Source organism: Lampetra fluviatilis, chromosome 11 (assembly GCF_964198595.1).
Source record: "Lampetra fluviatilis chromosome 11, kcLamFluv1.1, whole genome shotgun sequence".
Lineage (NCBI taxonomy): Eukaryota > Metazoa > Chordata > Hyperoartia > Petromyzontiformes > Petromyzontidae > Lampetra > Lampetra fluviatilis.
The window spans coordinates 4431691-4449850 of record NC_136285.1 but is presented as its reverse complement, the minus strand read 5'-3'; the positions used below and the strand labels follow the sequence as shown (position 1 = coordinate 4449850).

The 18160-nt window shown below is 44.2% G+C and overlaps 1 protein-coding gene across 10 annotated transcripts in view; it reads right to left on the bottom strand.

Moving 5' to 3' along the window:
* Positions 1–18160, bottom strand: part of LOC144934736 (dynein axonemal heavy chain 3-like) — an 864594-nt gene that overhangs the window by 130261 nt on the left and 716173 nt on the right. For all 10 annotated transcript variants that reach the window (XM_078860821.1, XM_078860816.1, XM_078860817.1 and 7 more), the window contains 3 exons: positions 9950–10140; positions 4283–4378; positions 1198–1389 (listed from right to left, as the gene is read on the bottom strand). In XM_078860821.1, coding sequence (XP_078716947.1) covers positions 1198–1389; positions 4283–4378; positions 9950–10140 — 479 coding nt within the window. The remainder of the gene's footprint in view (positions 1–1197; positions 1390–4282; positions 4379–9949; positions 10141–18160) is intronic.

Here is an 18160-nt window from a genome sequence, read left to right as displayed (position 1 = left end):
GATGGAAGTGCTATGCCCACCATAATAGATGCTTGCAAACAGCACTCACCCACACAGTCTATGTTTAAAATCAAAACAGGTCATCAATATTTAACGTGAGCTGGCTAATATTGAAGCAATTGCTTTTTATAACAAGGGCCTGGCATTTGTTCATGGGCCAACGAATAGAGATGTCTCTACGTGGGTGTTCACAGCTGCCTGTGACCCCCTGGGAAAATTGACAAAGCCACCCGAGTGTGCTGCAGCACCTGGACATTTCCCTCAGGTCAGCAGCGCTGGTGAAAATATTGGAGCATTTCATCTCACATGGTACAATTGGTCCCTGGATACAGACCAGATGCCTGATTTGTCATCACTAGTTGAAGTGGGAAACGTTTTTTTAAAGATAAAAAAATAAAAATAAATTGGAAAGGTTATTACATTGCCTGTCTTTATTTGACTATGCATAGTATCACTGTGATGAAGAAGGGTAATTACGATTCAAAGCTTTCGTGACTGCAGGGATTCATCTTCTTGGTTCTTTCGGTAAAGTCACGTAGAAGGGAAATAATAAAATAATTATTTTATTATGCTTTTTTATTTTATTTTATTATTTCCCTTCTACGTGACTTTACCGAAAGAACCAAGAAGAAGGGTAATTACCTCAAACGTCATCAATAATATATTTATTTCCTTCCTATGGAAATGTTATTGACAAATGTGTTGTGTTTTGTTATGTGTACTTGTGCAACAGTGCCAGTATCACATATTTGTTATTTTGTTTTCTGCTATGAAATATTTCCCTGCTTAAGTGGTTCCAATTCCAAAATCGGACTAAATCCTGACGGGCAGGTGGAGACTGCCCAGAGCCTGATCAGGAGATGAGAAAACTGTTAAACAAAAAAACTATTTTTTATTTTACCAGGTAAGGCCCATTGAGCTATCTATCTTTTTTTCAGAAGTGACCTGGCCACAAATGATAGCCAAACGAAGTGGCTTATTACGTGGAAATTTATAGCAGCCGAATACTCTAAACGCACATTTCTAAATGTGGAGAGAAAAATCGGAGGACCCGGAGAAAAATTCACGCGACCACAGGGGGAGAGAGAGAGAGAACTTGCAAACTCCAAATATACAACAGGCGTCAGGGTAGGGATCGAACCCACGACATCCTGTATACCAGGTGAGGTAGCTAACATCTCGACATGAAGCTGGCACCTGGAACCAGTCGATGGTGCAGCAGCTGATGAGTGACGGGAAGCTGCGCAGACGGTCGCGGAACGCGTCCCCGATGGGGCTGAAGGCGAGCACCACGTGCAGGTTCTGCCGCACGCGTCGCACGAAGCTCGCGTAAGCCAGCAGCGGGGATCGCGCCTCCCGCGCGTTCTCGGCCTGCGCCAGCTGCTGCATCTGTGGGGCGGCGCCGGCGGCGGCGGGGCAAAGGGTTAAAAGCGAAAACCGAAATCAATGAATAAATCATTCCCCCTCATTTCGGTCGTTCTCAGCTCTGCTCGCGCGAGACGACACCACTACCACCATCACCGTCACCGCCTCCACGGTGCTGCTTTCCTATCCATGCTTGGGCCGTCTGACAGGCGTGCGCAACATATATTAGCCATGGTGACCGTAATGTGTGGCACCTGGTGCGGCATGCGAATTGAGATTGTGAACACGTTGAGTCTGATTTATGTACAAGTAGGTGGTGAGAACACGTTGGGAAACAATGCTTTTTTTTTCCAATGAGAAAAAGATACAGATGCTAAAAGAAATGCGGTACAATTAGGATGCATCTCTACAATATCACTTGGATTTATATTAATTGGAATGTAATGCATGTATTGACAATGCACGTAGCAGGGTCACTCTCGGGGAGAGGATCGTTATCTAGAGGAGGATTTAGGTGAAATATTTCACCCCTACAAATTGTAGCAAAAACGTGAGGATTTACAAAAGTAAATTAAAGGGGCAGCCATGAAATGTGTTGCTCACGCCCCTGCTCTAGGCAGGGCCTCGATGAGGAGAAGCTCGAGAGAGGCCCTCCACTGGGTGATTTGGCCTCCACTTCCACGCTGCCCGGGATGACTTCAAAGAGATGAGGAGTACGCGAACTTTACACCATCACGCGCGGCCTGCCGGTCGACTGACTGTGGTGTGCACCCAGTTTCACTACTGGCTACGAACGGTCGCAATGAAGTTCAACATAGATACATGGATTTAAAAGTGCATAGCTCCAGTGGCTTCCTAAAATCGAAGGAAGAGTGTTCCAGACGGCCACAGAAGCACATCTGAAAGCGCACGATGCAGTGACCTTCGTTCGATGACCAATAGACGGTCGCTACATTTGTAAAAAAAAACTAAGATTTGGTGATGCCTCGTTGGCTGTGGCGCACAAGCAAAAAAATGTTTGTCAATAACACGCCTTAAAATAAATAGATGTTGTATATATATATGTACTCGGTGCAGTTTGGAGCAATGGCCCCATATAAAGAAGGGGCCCTTGCCTTGAACATCGCCAATTATATACATTTCATTTTAAGGCTGTGTTATTGACACGTGTGTTGAAAAGCAAGATACGGATTTCCAGATAAAGTCGAAAACGCTTTTAGCTCCACATTAATACTCTTATGAATTCCTGCTGTCACATAAACTACAGTTGACCACCTAACAGAGTCGTTCGTTTAAACTGCAAAGCAGTCTATCCAGTGAGGATCCACTTCGTATCTTATGCAATGTAACACGAAATTTAATTGCCATTGCATTATGTCCAAGGAGTCTAAAGAAAGAACGTTAAACTGTACAAATCGACAAGAGTATATTTTAATCCCTTTCTTTTAAGGAACGCTGGCATAAATGCCAAAGACTTAGGTTCCTGGGGTTGCCTTATGAAAGGTCTCTTGAGCTTCAGGAATTTTTCACTCCATGCTAAAATCATATATTAAATGTTTTTCTCCCCTAACCAGGGTTTGAATGAATGTTAGGCAATGGCATTTCTATTGACGTGCACTTTGCTCTTTCATTTTGTTCGCGCACCACTCAATATCCTGTCCGACAAACGATCATCAAATTGTTGAATGCAAGGGACGGATGATTTCATTTAATTTAGAATAAAGATTTGAGCTCCTTCATCATGGAGGTTCATATACGATGATCCCATAGCGCTGTAGTTTTAGAGGGGAAAAAACAGGTAACTTTAGCATTTCCATGCCATTTAGGGGGGGTGGGGGGGGTTACACTCATGGGATTTCAGAGATGAATTCCCAAACATCCATGTCGCTCGACATAAAAGGCCCCGAGATGTCACCGTGACACCAGAGCCAAGAACAATTCAAGCGATGCCAGGTTGTTGGCAGAAGCCCTTTATCTATAGTCTGGGGACTCGCCCATTGTTATTCATAGCGCAGTTCACAATCTTCATTTCCATTTGTATGTGTTGTTGCGAATTTGTACTTGAAATTCAAACTGTCCACTGAAATTACTGGGCTACCAGAAAAAAAAAATCAGGACCTTTAATGTTTTTACAAACGGAATGTGGAACAAATTTCCGTGCTTTGTGGATCTGCATTTTAAGTACTTTGTTGGCAGACACCCGCCCAGGCGTTGTTGATACTGGCTGCATCCTCCGGAGGTTTTGCTATGATTATTATTACTTGGCTTCTTTGATGCTGCCACTTGTCAGTTTCAACCACGATTTCAATTTACAAATTCCTCGTGGATTCTTCGTGGATTTAGCCACGTAAATATGCACCAAGCACAGTGATTGGCAGGACCAGGTGCGCCACACTCGATCTGTATCTCCCAGCTGTATTTCAGTTCAAATTTCAATTCAAATGCGACCGTTATTTTACCATTTTCATACATTTCAGTATCAGTTGTAATTTATATTTATTCTCTACCCCAATTTTAACTATTTATGGTTTCAAATATCGTACACTCTTACAATTTCAGTTCCTGCATGTTTCCGATAAATTAACCTGAAAAAATGGACTACTGTGTACATGTTCAATTGATGATTGGGTAGTGTTCATTGAGATGTGTCAGCAATCTCCTGCCTGCTGTACTGCCTCACACGGTACCATTCTGTCCTTGAAAATTGTGCTCGTACACAATCTCAGCGTGAGCCACCACACCAGCCCGAAAGATTCTTGATTCGTTTTCATTTCGTGTTTTGTCATTTTACATTTAAAGCGGTCAATGTTGTTGGAAAAAAATAAATCTCACTACTGTCTCGGTTCACGTGAGCTAAATTATGTGCAGCGCGGGAATTAAGTAGCGGGCCGGATGGTGACCGCACTCTGACGCTTACCTTTTCGATGATGTGTACCCTTTCATCACTTTCAAAGAGGTTGGGAATGTCGCCAGTGTTCAAGATCATGCCGACATCTTCCAAAAACGATTCATCCTGTTAAACAAACACGGCCTTTGACCTTTAATATAGCCGCATACAAAACACCCGTTCAAGTGTTGGTTCTGTTCAACCGCACGCTTGAAACAAAACTCGATAAGGGCAAATCGATAGTCTATATTCCATCTCGCCATGACACGTCCTCTTAGTCTTAGACGTGCTAAATGAAGGCAATCTGTCACGGCAACACCAGAGCAGCCGTCGCGACTGCAGTAATTAAGCTGGGCCACAGGGGAAAATAACACATTAACGGAGCCACAGGCAATCCCCACAGCCAATCTCATGCCATAATGACGATCATGCACTCTTGCTGCGCGGGTGTATATCACAGTTTACTTCCCAATAGCTTGTACTGCTGCCAACAGCAGCACAAATCACGAATGTCAAATCGAGGCGCGCTAACCGCTATATTTATTAGTTTATTATCTCATTCGCCGAGCATTATGACGGATCTTTATTAAACACTTATGCGTCATTAGAATGAATAAATGTGCACTCACAACAGCCCTTGCGATCTATGCAAACCCATAGCACAGGATGTACCAACTACTTTTTTTTGACCCGTGTTTGCTCTAACATGAATTATGCTGCTATTTTCATACTTTTAAAAAAACGTATAATCTGGCTTCGGTGAAAGCTGCTGGAAAGCCACCATGAATGCCCTCTCTGCTGCAGCTCAGTCAAGGTCAGAAGCAACTCAATGTCCTCTGGAGGAGAGTCTAAGGACGTAAGTCAAATTTACGGGAAATGCAATGTAAAGTAATTGCTGTCTGCACCAACGCGCATTGACCAGCGTAGTGAAGTATGGTCAAATAACCCTCACCACGACCCATGCCAGTTGGAGAGGCTCACGTCCAGTAGCGTATTTATGAAAAGAGGCGTACACGTAAAGTGGAACGGAATGCCAAACGTCAGACCAATAATAATTGGTGACAGAGGACAACTATTTAAAACGGTTTTAACAGTCTACAGTACAATGCCACGATTTTCAAACCCAATCGCGATCTGTGCATGAGCACAAGCATGACATTTAGCAAGACAATACATTTACAGATGCCAAGAAGCAAATGCACCCCTAATGACTTAACTGTGTTAAGCATATTTTAAGTTTGCATTATTAACTTAAAAATAGCAAAATAAAATGGTTACACTCCCATTAACGTAATTTGTTTTGGCCTTGGAGAAACAAACAATACACAAATGCATTATTTGTTTCTTTCGGTTAAGTCACGTCTAAAGATAAAATAAAAAAATAAATTAAATAATAAAATACGACGTTTCGATTGCAACACAAGCAATCATCATCAGGTATAATGAAATAGCGACATAAAATCTAACCAGAAAACTATAGACAGACATATTAGCAGACAGATATCACCAAGATACATAGAGAGAGCAACACAGGTAACAGAGAGAGGTGGTCGTCTCTGTGGGGTGGCCTTAAATAGACAGAGGAGGGCGGACGCAGAGAGAGGGAGGGGGGTTAGAGAAAAAATTAGCATATCAATGAGTGGACAACAAAACGTGGTGCTGCAAGTGCGATGACACGGCAAGCAAGCCTGAAAATCAGGAGAAGTACACACTAAAATTAAATAACCTAGTAAAATATCGAAATGTAATGTAATACAACACAGAGGGTCGGTCAACACACAATTAACGCATAGCCTGGTTGATTACGTATTTCAAAGATTGCTAAGTTAGAATTTAAGTGTGAACATTCCAAAGAGAGGACACAGGCAGAGAGAACAAGTAGTCAGAGAGAGAGAAAAAAGAAGATAAGTTTAAAACTTCCCCGCAGAAGTGGTTCAATCTTAATTTTAGAACTTTCGTGACTGCAGGAATTATGCATGCTATGTTCCAGTGCATCAGAAAAACATTGTCAAAAAATGTACGTGGGAGGAGATGACTGGGGGCGAATTCTGTGCTTGACGATGCACACGAGGCCAATTTAGTTCGGACTCAGAGACTCCAAAAAAACCCCACGTCAAAAAAAGATGAGCAGCGTCTGTCCGTTGTTCAGATTATGGCAATTAGGGGTCTGGCAGTCGTTCAGAAGCTGCTACATTCTGAATATAATGATGGCCTTTACAATCGTATAACAATTGTTATATAAGACCAGGAAATAACCCATTCGTACAGAGTCACCTTCATAAGGATGACCAGGCTTGGGTACAAGGGAAAATGAAATATGGGTTGTGGCCAAAAGAGATATATCCATATAAAAATTAGACCTTAAATATCATTCGACAACTCCACAACATGCAATTCAAGATACAGTGAGGGAAAAAAGTATTTGATCCCCTGCTGATTTTGTACGTTTGCCCACTGACAAAGAAATGATCAGTCTATAATTTTAATGGTAGGTTTATTTGAACAGTGAGAGACAGAATAACAACAAAAAAATCCACTAAAACGCATGTCAAAAATGTTATAAATTGATTTGCATTTTAATGAAGGAAATAAGTATTTGACCCCTCTGCAAAACATGACTTAGTACTTGGTGGCAAAACCCTTGTTGGCAATCACAGAGGTCAGACGTTTCTTGTAGTTGGCCACCAGGTTTGCACACATCTCAGGAGGGATTTTGTCCCACTCCTCTTTGCAGATCTTCTCCAAGTCATTAAGGTTTCGAGGCTGACGTTTGGCAACTCGAACCTTCAGCTTCCTCCACAGATTTTCTATGGGATTAAGGGTTGGAGACTGGCTAGGCCACTCCAGGACCTTAATGTGCTTCTTCTTGAGCCACTCCATTGTTGCCTTGGCCGTGTGTTTCAATACCCTGGCTGAGGGAAGGAGGTTCTCACCCAAGATTTGACGGTACATGACCCCGTCCATCGTCCCGTTGATGCGGTGAAGTTGTCCCGTCCCCTTAGCAGAAAAACACCCCTAAAGAATAATGTTTCCACCTCCATGCTTGACGGTGGGGATGGTGTTCTTGGGGTCATAGGCAGCATTCCTCCTCCTCCAAACACGGCGAGTTGAGTTGATGCCAAAGAGCTCCATTTTGGTCTCATCTGACCACAACACTTTCACCAGTTGTCCACTGAATCATTCAGATGTTCATTGGCAAACTTCAGACGGGCATGTATATGTGCTTTCTTGAGCAGGGGGACCTTGCGGGCGCTGCAGGATTTTAGTCCTTCACGGCGTAGTGTGTTACCAACTGTTTTCTTAGTGACTATGGTCCCAGCTGCCTTGAGATCATTGACAAGATCCTCCCATGTAGTTCTGGGCTGATTCCTCACCGTTCTCATGATCATTGCAACTCCACAAGGTGAGATCTTGCATGGAACCCCAGGCCGAGGGAGATTGACAGTTATTTTGTGTTTCTTCCATTTGCAAATAATCGCACCAACTGTTGTCACCTTCTCACCAAGCTGCTTGGCGATGGTCTTGTAGCCCATTCCAGCCTTGTGTAGGTCTACAATCTTGTCCCTGATATCCTTGGAGAGCGTTTTGGTCTTGGCCATGGTGGAGAGTTTGGAATCTGATTGATTGCTTCTGTGAACAGGTGTCTTTTATACAGGTAACAAGCTGAGATTAGGAGCACTCCCTTTAAGAGTGTGCTCCTAATCTCAGCTCGTTACCTGTATAAAAGACACCTGGGAGCCAGAAATCTTTCTGATTGAGAGGGGGTCAAATACTTATTTCCCTCATTAAAATGCAAATCAATTTATAACTTTTTTGACATGCGTTTTTCTGGATTTCTTTGTTGTTATTCTGTCTCTCACTGTTCAAATAACCCTACCATTAAAATTATAGACTGATCGTTTCTTTGTCAGTGGGCAAACGTACAAAATCAGCAGGGGATCAAATACTTTTTTCCCTCACTGTATAAGCACAATACCAAGTATACATCTTAAAAGTAAATTAACAATACTTGGTTCATGTGTAAAAATTTGTGAGTTTTGTTCAAAAAGTACTTGCTTATATGTGTATTCATTTACGTAATTAAAGTCAATATCAAATACAAGATTGTCCAAATCATCTTCGACGCCTCTCTCGTCTTACTCTACTCTCCTGGCTCTCATGTCAAATCTTCCAGTCAATGCTGGCTCCATGGGACATCGCTATTCCTCCTCAGGTGCCCCTGTTGTATGTAACCATCTTCCCCCTGGGGTCATCCACACTGCAGACTCCCTCTCCAAAAGTTCAAATGCCGCCTGTGGTCCGTCCACTCTGTCACCACCTACGGCTACCCCCTAGCTTCGTACCACCTCCCCACTGTCCTGTGCCTCCACCACCGGTAGCTCCCCTACCACCATGCGCCCACAACTCTTGCTTGGCTCCCGAAACGTAGTCACATTTAAACGCTCGATACATCCAACGTGTGTTTTTATTTACATTATAAATTCAGGTGTAAATTATTCATCGACCTGCTTGGCCAGTGGACTTAATGGTTGTTGGATGGTGCAGCAGTCCTCATGAAAACCGCACGATATTTTCGCTTGGCGACCTGGGTGGATTCCTGTCTGTCTGGGGGCCACACTCCCAAGTGAGGCGTGCGTGGTGGTGATGTCACCATGTACATCTGCGCAATGACGTCACCCGCATCCCACAGCGTTGAGCCGGGTTCGTTCGTCGCGGTGACGTCACGTGTCCCCCTCCCACCCACACCCCCCATGTGCATCCTGCACTCATGGGTGGGATGTGCTGTCATGCTATCATACTACCGTACTATATCAGAACAAAGGAGGGAGGTGAGGGAGGGAGATAGAGAAGGCAGTGACAGACTGAGATGAGAGGGGCGGGGAGAAAGTGAAAGGGCATGAAACGCAGAATAGAGAGAGAGGAAAATGGAAAGGACAGAGAGGGAACGTGACGACCGGTAGGAGAGATGATTAGGGAGAGGCAAGGGAGACTGGGATGGAAAAAAAGAGGTGGGAATAAGGAGAGCGAAGGTGAGAAAGACAGGAAGTGCGATTAGGGGGGGGAGTGGGTGAGGTGAGTGAGAAATAGAGGTAAAGTGAGAAATCGAGATACATTGCGATATACAGAACAGAGAAGGTGGAGCAATACAGGGTTGTATATAAGATTTAAAATGTTTCTGTCTGGCGCTGGGAAGGATGGACAGACGTTCATGTCGAAAGATGTGCGTGCGGGTAGCTCGTGAAACATTTGATACGTTTCCTGATTAATGTTGTTTTACTTTCTTACGGCACATGGTATGTTCCAACAATAAACACACTGCCCAGCATTGTAAGCCATAGGCGTCCTTATTGAGTGGGCTTCTTGTTGGGCTTTTACAGGCTTAGCCATTATTTTCATTTCACTGTAAACAGTTTGAAACATTGGCATATGAATAGCCACCTATTGAGTCAATATTGAGCAAGAGACAAACCCTTCAAAACCTGTAGGATGGCAAGCCCGCCGGAGGCACTCATTCATTCCATAATTACGAGGGTGCATTACGCGGGCCTGCTAAACGTTCGCTGCTGTTCATCCTTTTCACATTCCCACTGTCTTCTGGGTCCTTGAAAGACGAAAAAAACGCTCACAAACCCCCCCCCCCCCAAATGGTAGATCTCAGAAACGTCGCTTCGCGGCCAGCCCTCGACACGACATCACCTTGATCTGGTGGTCGGCGAGCAATAAGACGGTGGGCACGCCCTCCTCTCCCGCCCGCCGCAGCAGCCTCTTGAGATCGTCGCGCCACTCGGTCACCGCGTACGACTTCTGGCTGGAGATCTGCGACAGCTCGAGCTCGGCGAGGAACGCCGCCAGCCTGGTGGCCGACTGCCGCCCGCTCCCGCCAATCCCTGCGGCGGTGGTGCATACGATGCGAGGAAAAAGACGGTAAAGCTCTTGCCGTTATACACAAAGTGCTTGCCACAAATGAACCGCAATACCTTGCTGAAACTCAGCAAGGATCATAAACCATCACGCGAAACTCCGGTCATCGTCGCAGCAGCGGCTTTTGGCTCGCCATCGAATAAAGGTGGTCACCGCGTCGCGCACTTTCAGATGCGCTTCTGCGGCCGTCTAGACCGCTCTTACTTTCAATATTAGGAAGCCACTTATGCACTTTTAAATCTAGTTTTCTTTAGAACTGCTTTTTGTGATTAGTTTGTTGTCCTTCCCCCCCACCTCCGATTAGCACGGTTGGCTACGTACATACCTAGAGGTGCAAACCTTGCAATTACTTGCTCTAATCACTGTAATTAGAGAACCCCACTGCGGTTAACATAATCAGTGGATGTGCAATGCAGGGTAAATCCTGTTTAGATTTTTAAAAAGCCAAAGGTGGAGCCGTGCAATCGCTTGCTCAGACTGCTGCTGGCAGAAGGGCCTCCACTCAAGGGAGCTCTTGAGGGGTCCATGGGTATTTTGGTGGAAGAGATGGAAGTACTCACACTTTGCTCCAGCACACACGGCCTGCCAATCAACGTGCCATTCATCACGCTTGGCGGATGTATAAGAGGCGGGGGGAGTTAAGTAGCTTGCACATTGTTGCAACTGCCATGCAAAGAGATCAAACTGGGCGACCTCTGGAGTGCAATCCCAGTGTGCAATTCACTAGAGAATGGCAGCCTGCCTAAGTAATGCAGCTAAGGCCCCCATTGCAAAGATATAACACAGAAGCAGCCCCAACGCACTGTTTGTAACGGAAGGAGGCAGCATGAACAGAAGCAGATCATGTGCTTTGGACCATCATTTCACAGTCTGCCTTCGTGATTATCTGGAGGGATGGCGCCGCCAAAGTGCTCGAGATCACAAATGACGACGTCTCTCTCTCCACGGTTATTAAAATGAGTGCCACTTTGTCAGTGGCCTACAATGGCCATGCATGGGAAGGATGGTCCCCCGGTAATCAGAGTGCGCGTTTAATAGACCGGCTTGGGGGGGGGCACCGACAGAAATGAGCAATGCCCAAAACTTATACGAACAGAGGCACTTCTTTGTCACGTGCCGAGTTCACGTCTGCGCGACGATGATGGTTGACTGGGGCCTTTTTTGGTGTGCCCCCCTACCCCCCAGGCTGTGGAAATCACTTCCACTGGGATGCTCGCTCCGCCGACTCCCCCCCCCCACCCACCGCCTCGCTTATTCAAATTGCACCTTAAGATGCAACTTATTTTTAAAGGCTTTTTTCTATTTCTTAAATGCTCTGTGTTTGCGGGTTGTGTGTCATTGGTGTAAGCCTGCACGTGTGTCTGTTTTGTGCAAGTGTTGCATCGGCCAGTCATCTCAGTCAGTCGACCCATGGCACCTGCTGTGTCTGTCTCATGACCTCCTGCCAGTGGGCATTCAACACTTCGCATGATCTTACCATTCACCTAGCCTGGCACAAGCACCGTGGTGATGTCACCGCCACTCAGTGGCGAATGGCGGTTGTTGTTGTTTTGTACAGTTCATTGTGACCTCTTGGTGAAAGGCACTTTAGAAGTGTAAATTGTGAAATTGTAATTATTATTAATATGGCGGGATGTTAAAGTAAAATTTACTGACAGTTATAAAATTAATCTAACGGTGTCCAAGACATCAACTACAGTATAACATCACATATCAGATGCTCACATATCCGCCCTGACCAACTAACTGATCATGGCCTGTGCAGTATCCCTGCACGGCGTAACTGTTAGTTTTTATACATATGTAGTGTAATAGCGCCGGCTGGTGGACAGCGGCGGCAACTGTGGTGGACAGACAGTACACACGCCGGTGAGCATGAGCACGGCTGTGTGTTGGCAGAGCGGAGGAAATAGGGCAAGGGTCACGGAGGAACCCATCTAGAGGCCCCTGGAACCTGCTAGTGGGTTCGAGAAGGGAGACACGGTCAGGGCAAATCCAGGCCGCGCTGGTAAGATAAAAGGAGCCGAGATCGGGAGTTCGAGGCTGCCGGTTCGGGGAGTGGACTCGTCTCGTCGTTGTTGTCGTCTCGTCGCCATCATCGCTGCCGTCTTCACTAGATGTTGCGCTGCTAGAAGTTGTTGACTATCTCAGTCGGCGCCGTCAGTGTTTGATGGTTAGTGTTGTCTACAGGCTAGGCTGAGTAACTGTGGAGAGTGTGAGGACGAGACCGTGGAAGTTGTGGTTAATAAACAAGGTGCCTCCTATAAACCTCCTCTCTGAATCACTGACACTACACATGTTCACATATCAGACCGGTTCACATATCCGCCTACGTACTGCAGCGTTTTTTTTTATTTGGCAGGCATGCACCTAGGCTACCTCTCTCAAGTTGCCCTTGGCACAAATCTAGAGCTCTAACAGAATTAGGGGGGGGGAAACACACACACACACATACACTTTGAAGTTACATTAACGCGGACGTGTGAGTGACAACCACTGGCATGGCAGCAGTCGCAATGCCAACAGATCCTCTTTAACGGCCCGACATATTCATGCCAAACAGGCTGGCACCAAGACAGCCCAGGCGTTAGGGGTGGGATGACCCCCCCCTTCCTCCCCCCGCCCCACCCCAAAAGCCAATTCAATTCCTCGTCGCGATTCAGGCTGGCGATTCGATTCCATGATCGATCATTTATCAACACTGTGATGGACGACGGTGCCCTGTATGGGTAAGGGGCCGTCACGCGATTTTGGACGATTTTTGACCCCCCCCTCCCCCTTCATCACACGACGTCACAAAAGTCAGACCCCCCCCCCTAAAATATGACGTCACAAAGCTCTACCCCCCCCCCAAAAAAAAACATGCTTCAAATCGCTTTAAACTATTGTCATTGTAGTGCGTATTTAATGTGGCGCTGCACTCTGATGTTGCAGGAGAAAACATTTATTAAAAAGTATATTTAATTAAGTAGAACGTGTTGTCTATATTCATTTAAAGTTGCGCATTTTCATATGACATCACATTTCATGGGTGATGCAACGTTTCACTAGGTACATAGCTGCTGTTGTTGGGTTGAATTTTTGTTTTTATCGCCCTGAGTGGTAAAATTACTTGGGAAGTCAATCCATTCATCTTCATTCAATACTGGATGGTTACTAATTTATGCCGTTTACATTTACCTCATAAACGATCGTCATATTTTTGTCTTCAGAATTTGAATATTCTTTATTAAGAAAACAAAACCCCCACAATCGATGATAACTTTCTTTGTATCTTGTATAGTAGTTGGTAACCAGACATCCTCTTTAGAACCTGGTTTAATAATCATCATCATCAGCCATGGTCAATTCACTGCTGGATGAATGTCCCCCCCCCACCCCCTAATATTGGCACCATATCTCATGATATGGTGCCATGATCCCGCGATCCACATAGCGCCTACACGTGAGCCGATTTCACAGCTCCATCTCCAGTTGAGATGGAGCTGTTTGCGCTCCCATGGTCTAACCGTGGGTGTCTTCAGCCCGGAATTAGAATGCTGGAGCTCTCTGTGGTTGTGCAAATGCAATTCCAAATGACATCGCTCAAAGACAAGCATAGTAACAATGTGGCACCTATTAAATTAATATATTTATATGCAAAGTTATTACACACTTTTTTAAAAATAGCAATACTTTAATGCATGAGCTAATTTAAGAACGATGTTATTTTAGAGACCGGAGCACAGGGTTAATGATTCCAGTTTATGGTGAGACTGTCCATGAAAGTGTTCCCTTGCAAGACTATAAATTAGTTTTTATCAGACTCATGAATGTGAATGTAGGCAAATGCAATGTTATCCATTAACAATGCATTAACTATGCAAAAATAGAACTGCCTTTGGCTAATGGCCCACAATTGTGGGAAGTTTCATGTCAGCCGCAAGGGCCCACATTAATCTGGGCCTTCTCGTTAGCAAAAGTCTGCTTTTGGCAGGTCCTGTCTCGCGCTCAACTCCCCTCAACTTTCTCCCTCCCCCTGGTATTTTGAGTGCATGTATTATTAACATCATGGTCATTAAAACATGAAACAATTAAAACAGACAAATTTTCCAAGCAACTATGGAAAGGAGTACGCTAGCTGAAAGCCGCACAGATAGGTTTAGGATAAATTAACTCAACAATTTTTTTTATTTTACCAGGTAAGGCCCACTGAGCTATTTTGCTATTTTTCAGAAGTGAAAACAGGCGCTCAAGCCTCAGTGTCTACAACATCACCACCATACCGGATGCCAAGCTGCAGCATGTAACAAATTAGTTGGCACGTGTCGTGACAAGTAATGCAATTTCCGAAAATGTCCATCCAGTGCTTGCCGAGCTGTATTGACTTCCGGTTGCACATTAATTCTTATTTAGTATGTTTCCTCCAAATTTTTACCAAAAATGTACCGCCAGAACATATCAATTTACATCATTAAGTTAACGGTAAAATAGGTTTTCGATTTATGCTGTTCCACCTCACGTCCATTTTCCAGGGTCGGACCCCCAACGTATATAGAGGACTACTGGGAAGTACCCGGTGTTGCCTGGGGGAAAAATATATTTCAAAACTTTTCTTAAAAACTTTACATATACATACACAAAATACTAAGCTATTGTGAAAGCCCGGCATGCCATTTGCCTGTCCATTTGTCCATCAACGAAATTATAAGAGGCTTGCAGAAGTCCAAAAAGTTATATAAAGTGGGGGGTAGATAGTTGATCTAAAAGATTTCCAAAAATTGTCGATAACCCCCCCCTCAAAAAAGTATTATTACCGCCGTGTAGGCATATATACCTACACACCCTACATACAATAGAGTAGTATATAGTGACTCTATAGTAGTATCTGACTCTACAGTAGTATCTTACTGATTATAGCAGTATCTATTGATTATATAGTAGTATCTGCTGACTCTATAGTAGTAATCTTAATTTTAGAACTTTCGTGACTGCAGGAATTATTATTTGTTTCTTTCGGTTAAGTCACGTCTAAAGATAAAATAATAAATTAAAATTAAATAATAGAATACGACGTTTCGATTGCAACACAAGCAATCATCATCATGTATAATGGAAATAGCGACATAAAATCTAACCAGAAAACTATAGACAGACATATTAGCAGACATATATCACCAAGATACATAGAGAGAGCAACACAGGTAACAGAGAGAGGTGGTCGTCTCTGTGGGGTGGCCTTAAATAGACAGAGGAGGGCGGACGCAGAGAGAGGGAGGGGGTTTAGAGAAAAAATTAGCATATCAATGAGTGGACAACAAAACGTGGTGCTGCTGACTCTATAGTAGTAACTACTGATAATAGGAGTATCCACTGACTATAGTAGTAACCACTAACTCTAAGTAGTATCTAATGACTATGTAGTAATATCCATTGACTGTAGTAGTATCTACTGACTCTACAGTAGTATCAACCAAATCTATACTAGTAAATACTGACTCTACAGTAGTATATAATGACTCTATAGTAGTATCTACTGAATCTATAGTCGTATCTATTGACTCTAAAGTGGATCAACTGACTATAGTATCTACTAACTCTATAGCAGTATCTGCAGACTCTATAGTAGTATATGCAGCCTCTATATCAGTATTTGCTGCTATAGAGGCAACTGATTATAGCAGTATCTACCAACTATTGTAGTAACTACTGACTCTACAGTAGTATCTACTGCATCTATAGTAGTATATATTTATTTTATAATAGTATCTACTGACTATAGTAGTAACTACAGACTCTACAGTAGTATCTACTGAATCTATAGTCCTATCTATTGACTATATAGTAGTATATACTGACTATAGTCGTAACTACTAACTCTATATCAGTATCTGCTGACTCTATAGTAGTATCTGCTCACTCTATAGCAGTATCTGCTTTCACAATAGCAGTATATACTGACTCTACAGTAGCATCTACCGACTCTGCAGTAGTATCTCCCGATTTTCGGTAAAGTCACATAGATAGAAAAATTAATAGATCACGACGTTTCGATCGCAACACAAGAAATCGTCTTCAGGTTAAAAAGAGGGGGAAATCTGCCGAGGCAGGCTGTTTATAAAGGTTTAGAGATGGGCGGGGCAGCTAATGTTAATGTGGGAGTGAGTAGGAAAGAGCGAGTAGGAGAGAGAAATTTGCTTTTAAATGTAAGCTCGGCGAGGGTCGAGCTCGGCTAGGGCCCGGAAATTTGAGAGTCGGCTAATATCGGCAGGTCGGAAGGGAACATCAAAGCAGTTAAAACTTTAACTGGTCGATCACGTCCTTCCAATGATTGCTTAATTTGTATCCATCCTCTCGGTTGAAGTTATGTCTGTGTTTATAAATCGGGATGGCTTCATGGACACATCTTTTATGGTATCCCGAAGGTTTGCAGAGTACCTTGGTCTCGGAAAAGACAATATCGTGTGAGCCCACCGCGTTCAAACAGTGCTCAGCCATGGCAGAGGTATTGGTTCTGCCGTGTTTCAAATCTGCCTTGTGTTTGCAAACACAGTCCGAGACATATCGTTTCGTTTCCCCAATGTAACTGCTACCACAGACACAACTTAGTTTGTAGACACCAGGGTATTGCATGTCAGGAATCACATCTTTCACAGATAGGATGAAATCACGGATTTAGTGTACTGTGTTGAATCGAACCTGGATCTTGTGTTTGTTCAAAATTTTAGAAATATTTTTGGTAACTCCTGCTATGTATGGCAAGGTGATGGTTTTGATTGGGTCCTCAGATGGTTCTCTCCCTATGGTTGGGGATACAGCTTTGCGGATTGTGCGATCCGAATATCCATTCATCTTGAGGGCTTGGCGTACATGCTCCAGTTCACTGGATAGGTGGTGCTGGTCGGAGATGCAACGTGCCCTATGTTGTCGTGTTTTGATGAGGGAATTCTTCTGGGCTGGATGGCGGTGGGAATCAGGCTTTAGATAGGAATCCATTTGGGTGGCTTTCCTGCAGACAGTGTCCCAACGAGCCATCAGGTCTCGTCTCAATCAAAACATCCAGGAATGGTAGCTTGCAATCATTTTCCATTTCCATTGTGAATTTGATGGATGGGTGTATGGAATTGATGTGGCCAGATGACAAACGTGTCATCTAAGTATCTCTTCCACAAGGAAAGACGTAGGGTGGATGTCTGGATGGCATCTGTCTCAAATTTCTCCAAGAAAACATTTGCTACCACTGGCAATAAGGGAGAACCCATTGGGGTACCCTAATTTTGTTTGTAGAATGTACTATTCCAGGTGAAGTAAGTGTTGGTAAGGCAATGCCTCATCAAGTTGGTACATCAGGATTCAGTCCCTGTTGGGCCAAGTCTTCAATGATTGAAATGGTGTCAGCTACCGGTACCTTGGTGAACAGCGAGACTACATCAAAACTGACAAGCAAATGATCTGGAGACAGTGAGTTGTCCTTGATTAGAGAAACCAAGTGAGCTGAGTTAAGTACAGCTGAGGTGGTCTTGCCCGTGAAAGGAATCAGGGTCTCAGACAGAAATCGGGCCAGTTTGTAGGTGGGTGAGTTAATGGTGGAGACGATAGGACGGAGCGGGATACCTTTTTATGGATTTTTGGAAGGCCATAAAATCTGGGTGGTCTAGCAGCCGAAGGTTTTAGAGAGAGCTGCTTGGTCGGTTCGATTAGAGAAGTCGAATTAGTGATGATATTGTTGGTTTTTGTAGCCAGGCGGTTGGTAGGATCTCTATTGATTTTGGTATAGCTGCCATCATTAAGAAGGTCCTTAATTTTGCTGTTGTAAGTGGTTTTATCCATGATGACAGTGGCATTGACCTTGTCTACCGACTCTACAGTAGTATGTATCGACTCTATAATAGTATCTAGTAAGTATAAAAAGTGCCATGGTGAGGCCTAGTCCCGTGGAAAGCCCCCGGCCTTTCCTAGATTGTCCAGCCGGCCGAGGTGGCACCTTTGCAACCTGGGGCTGGGCTG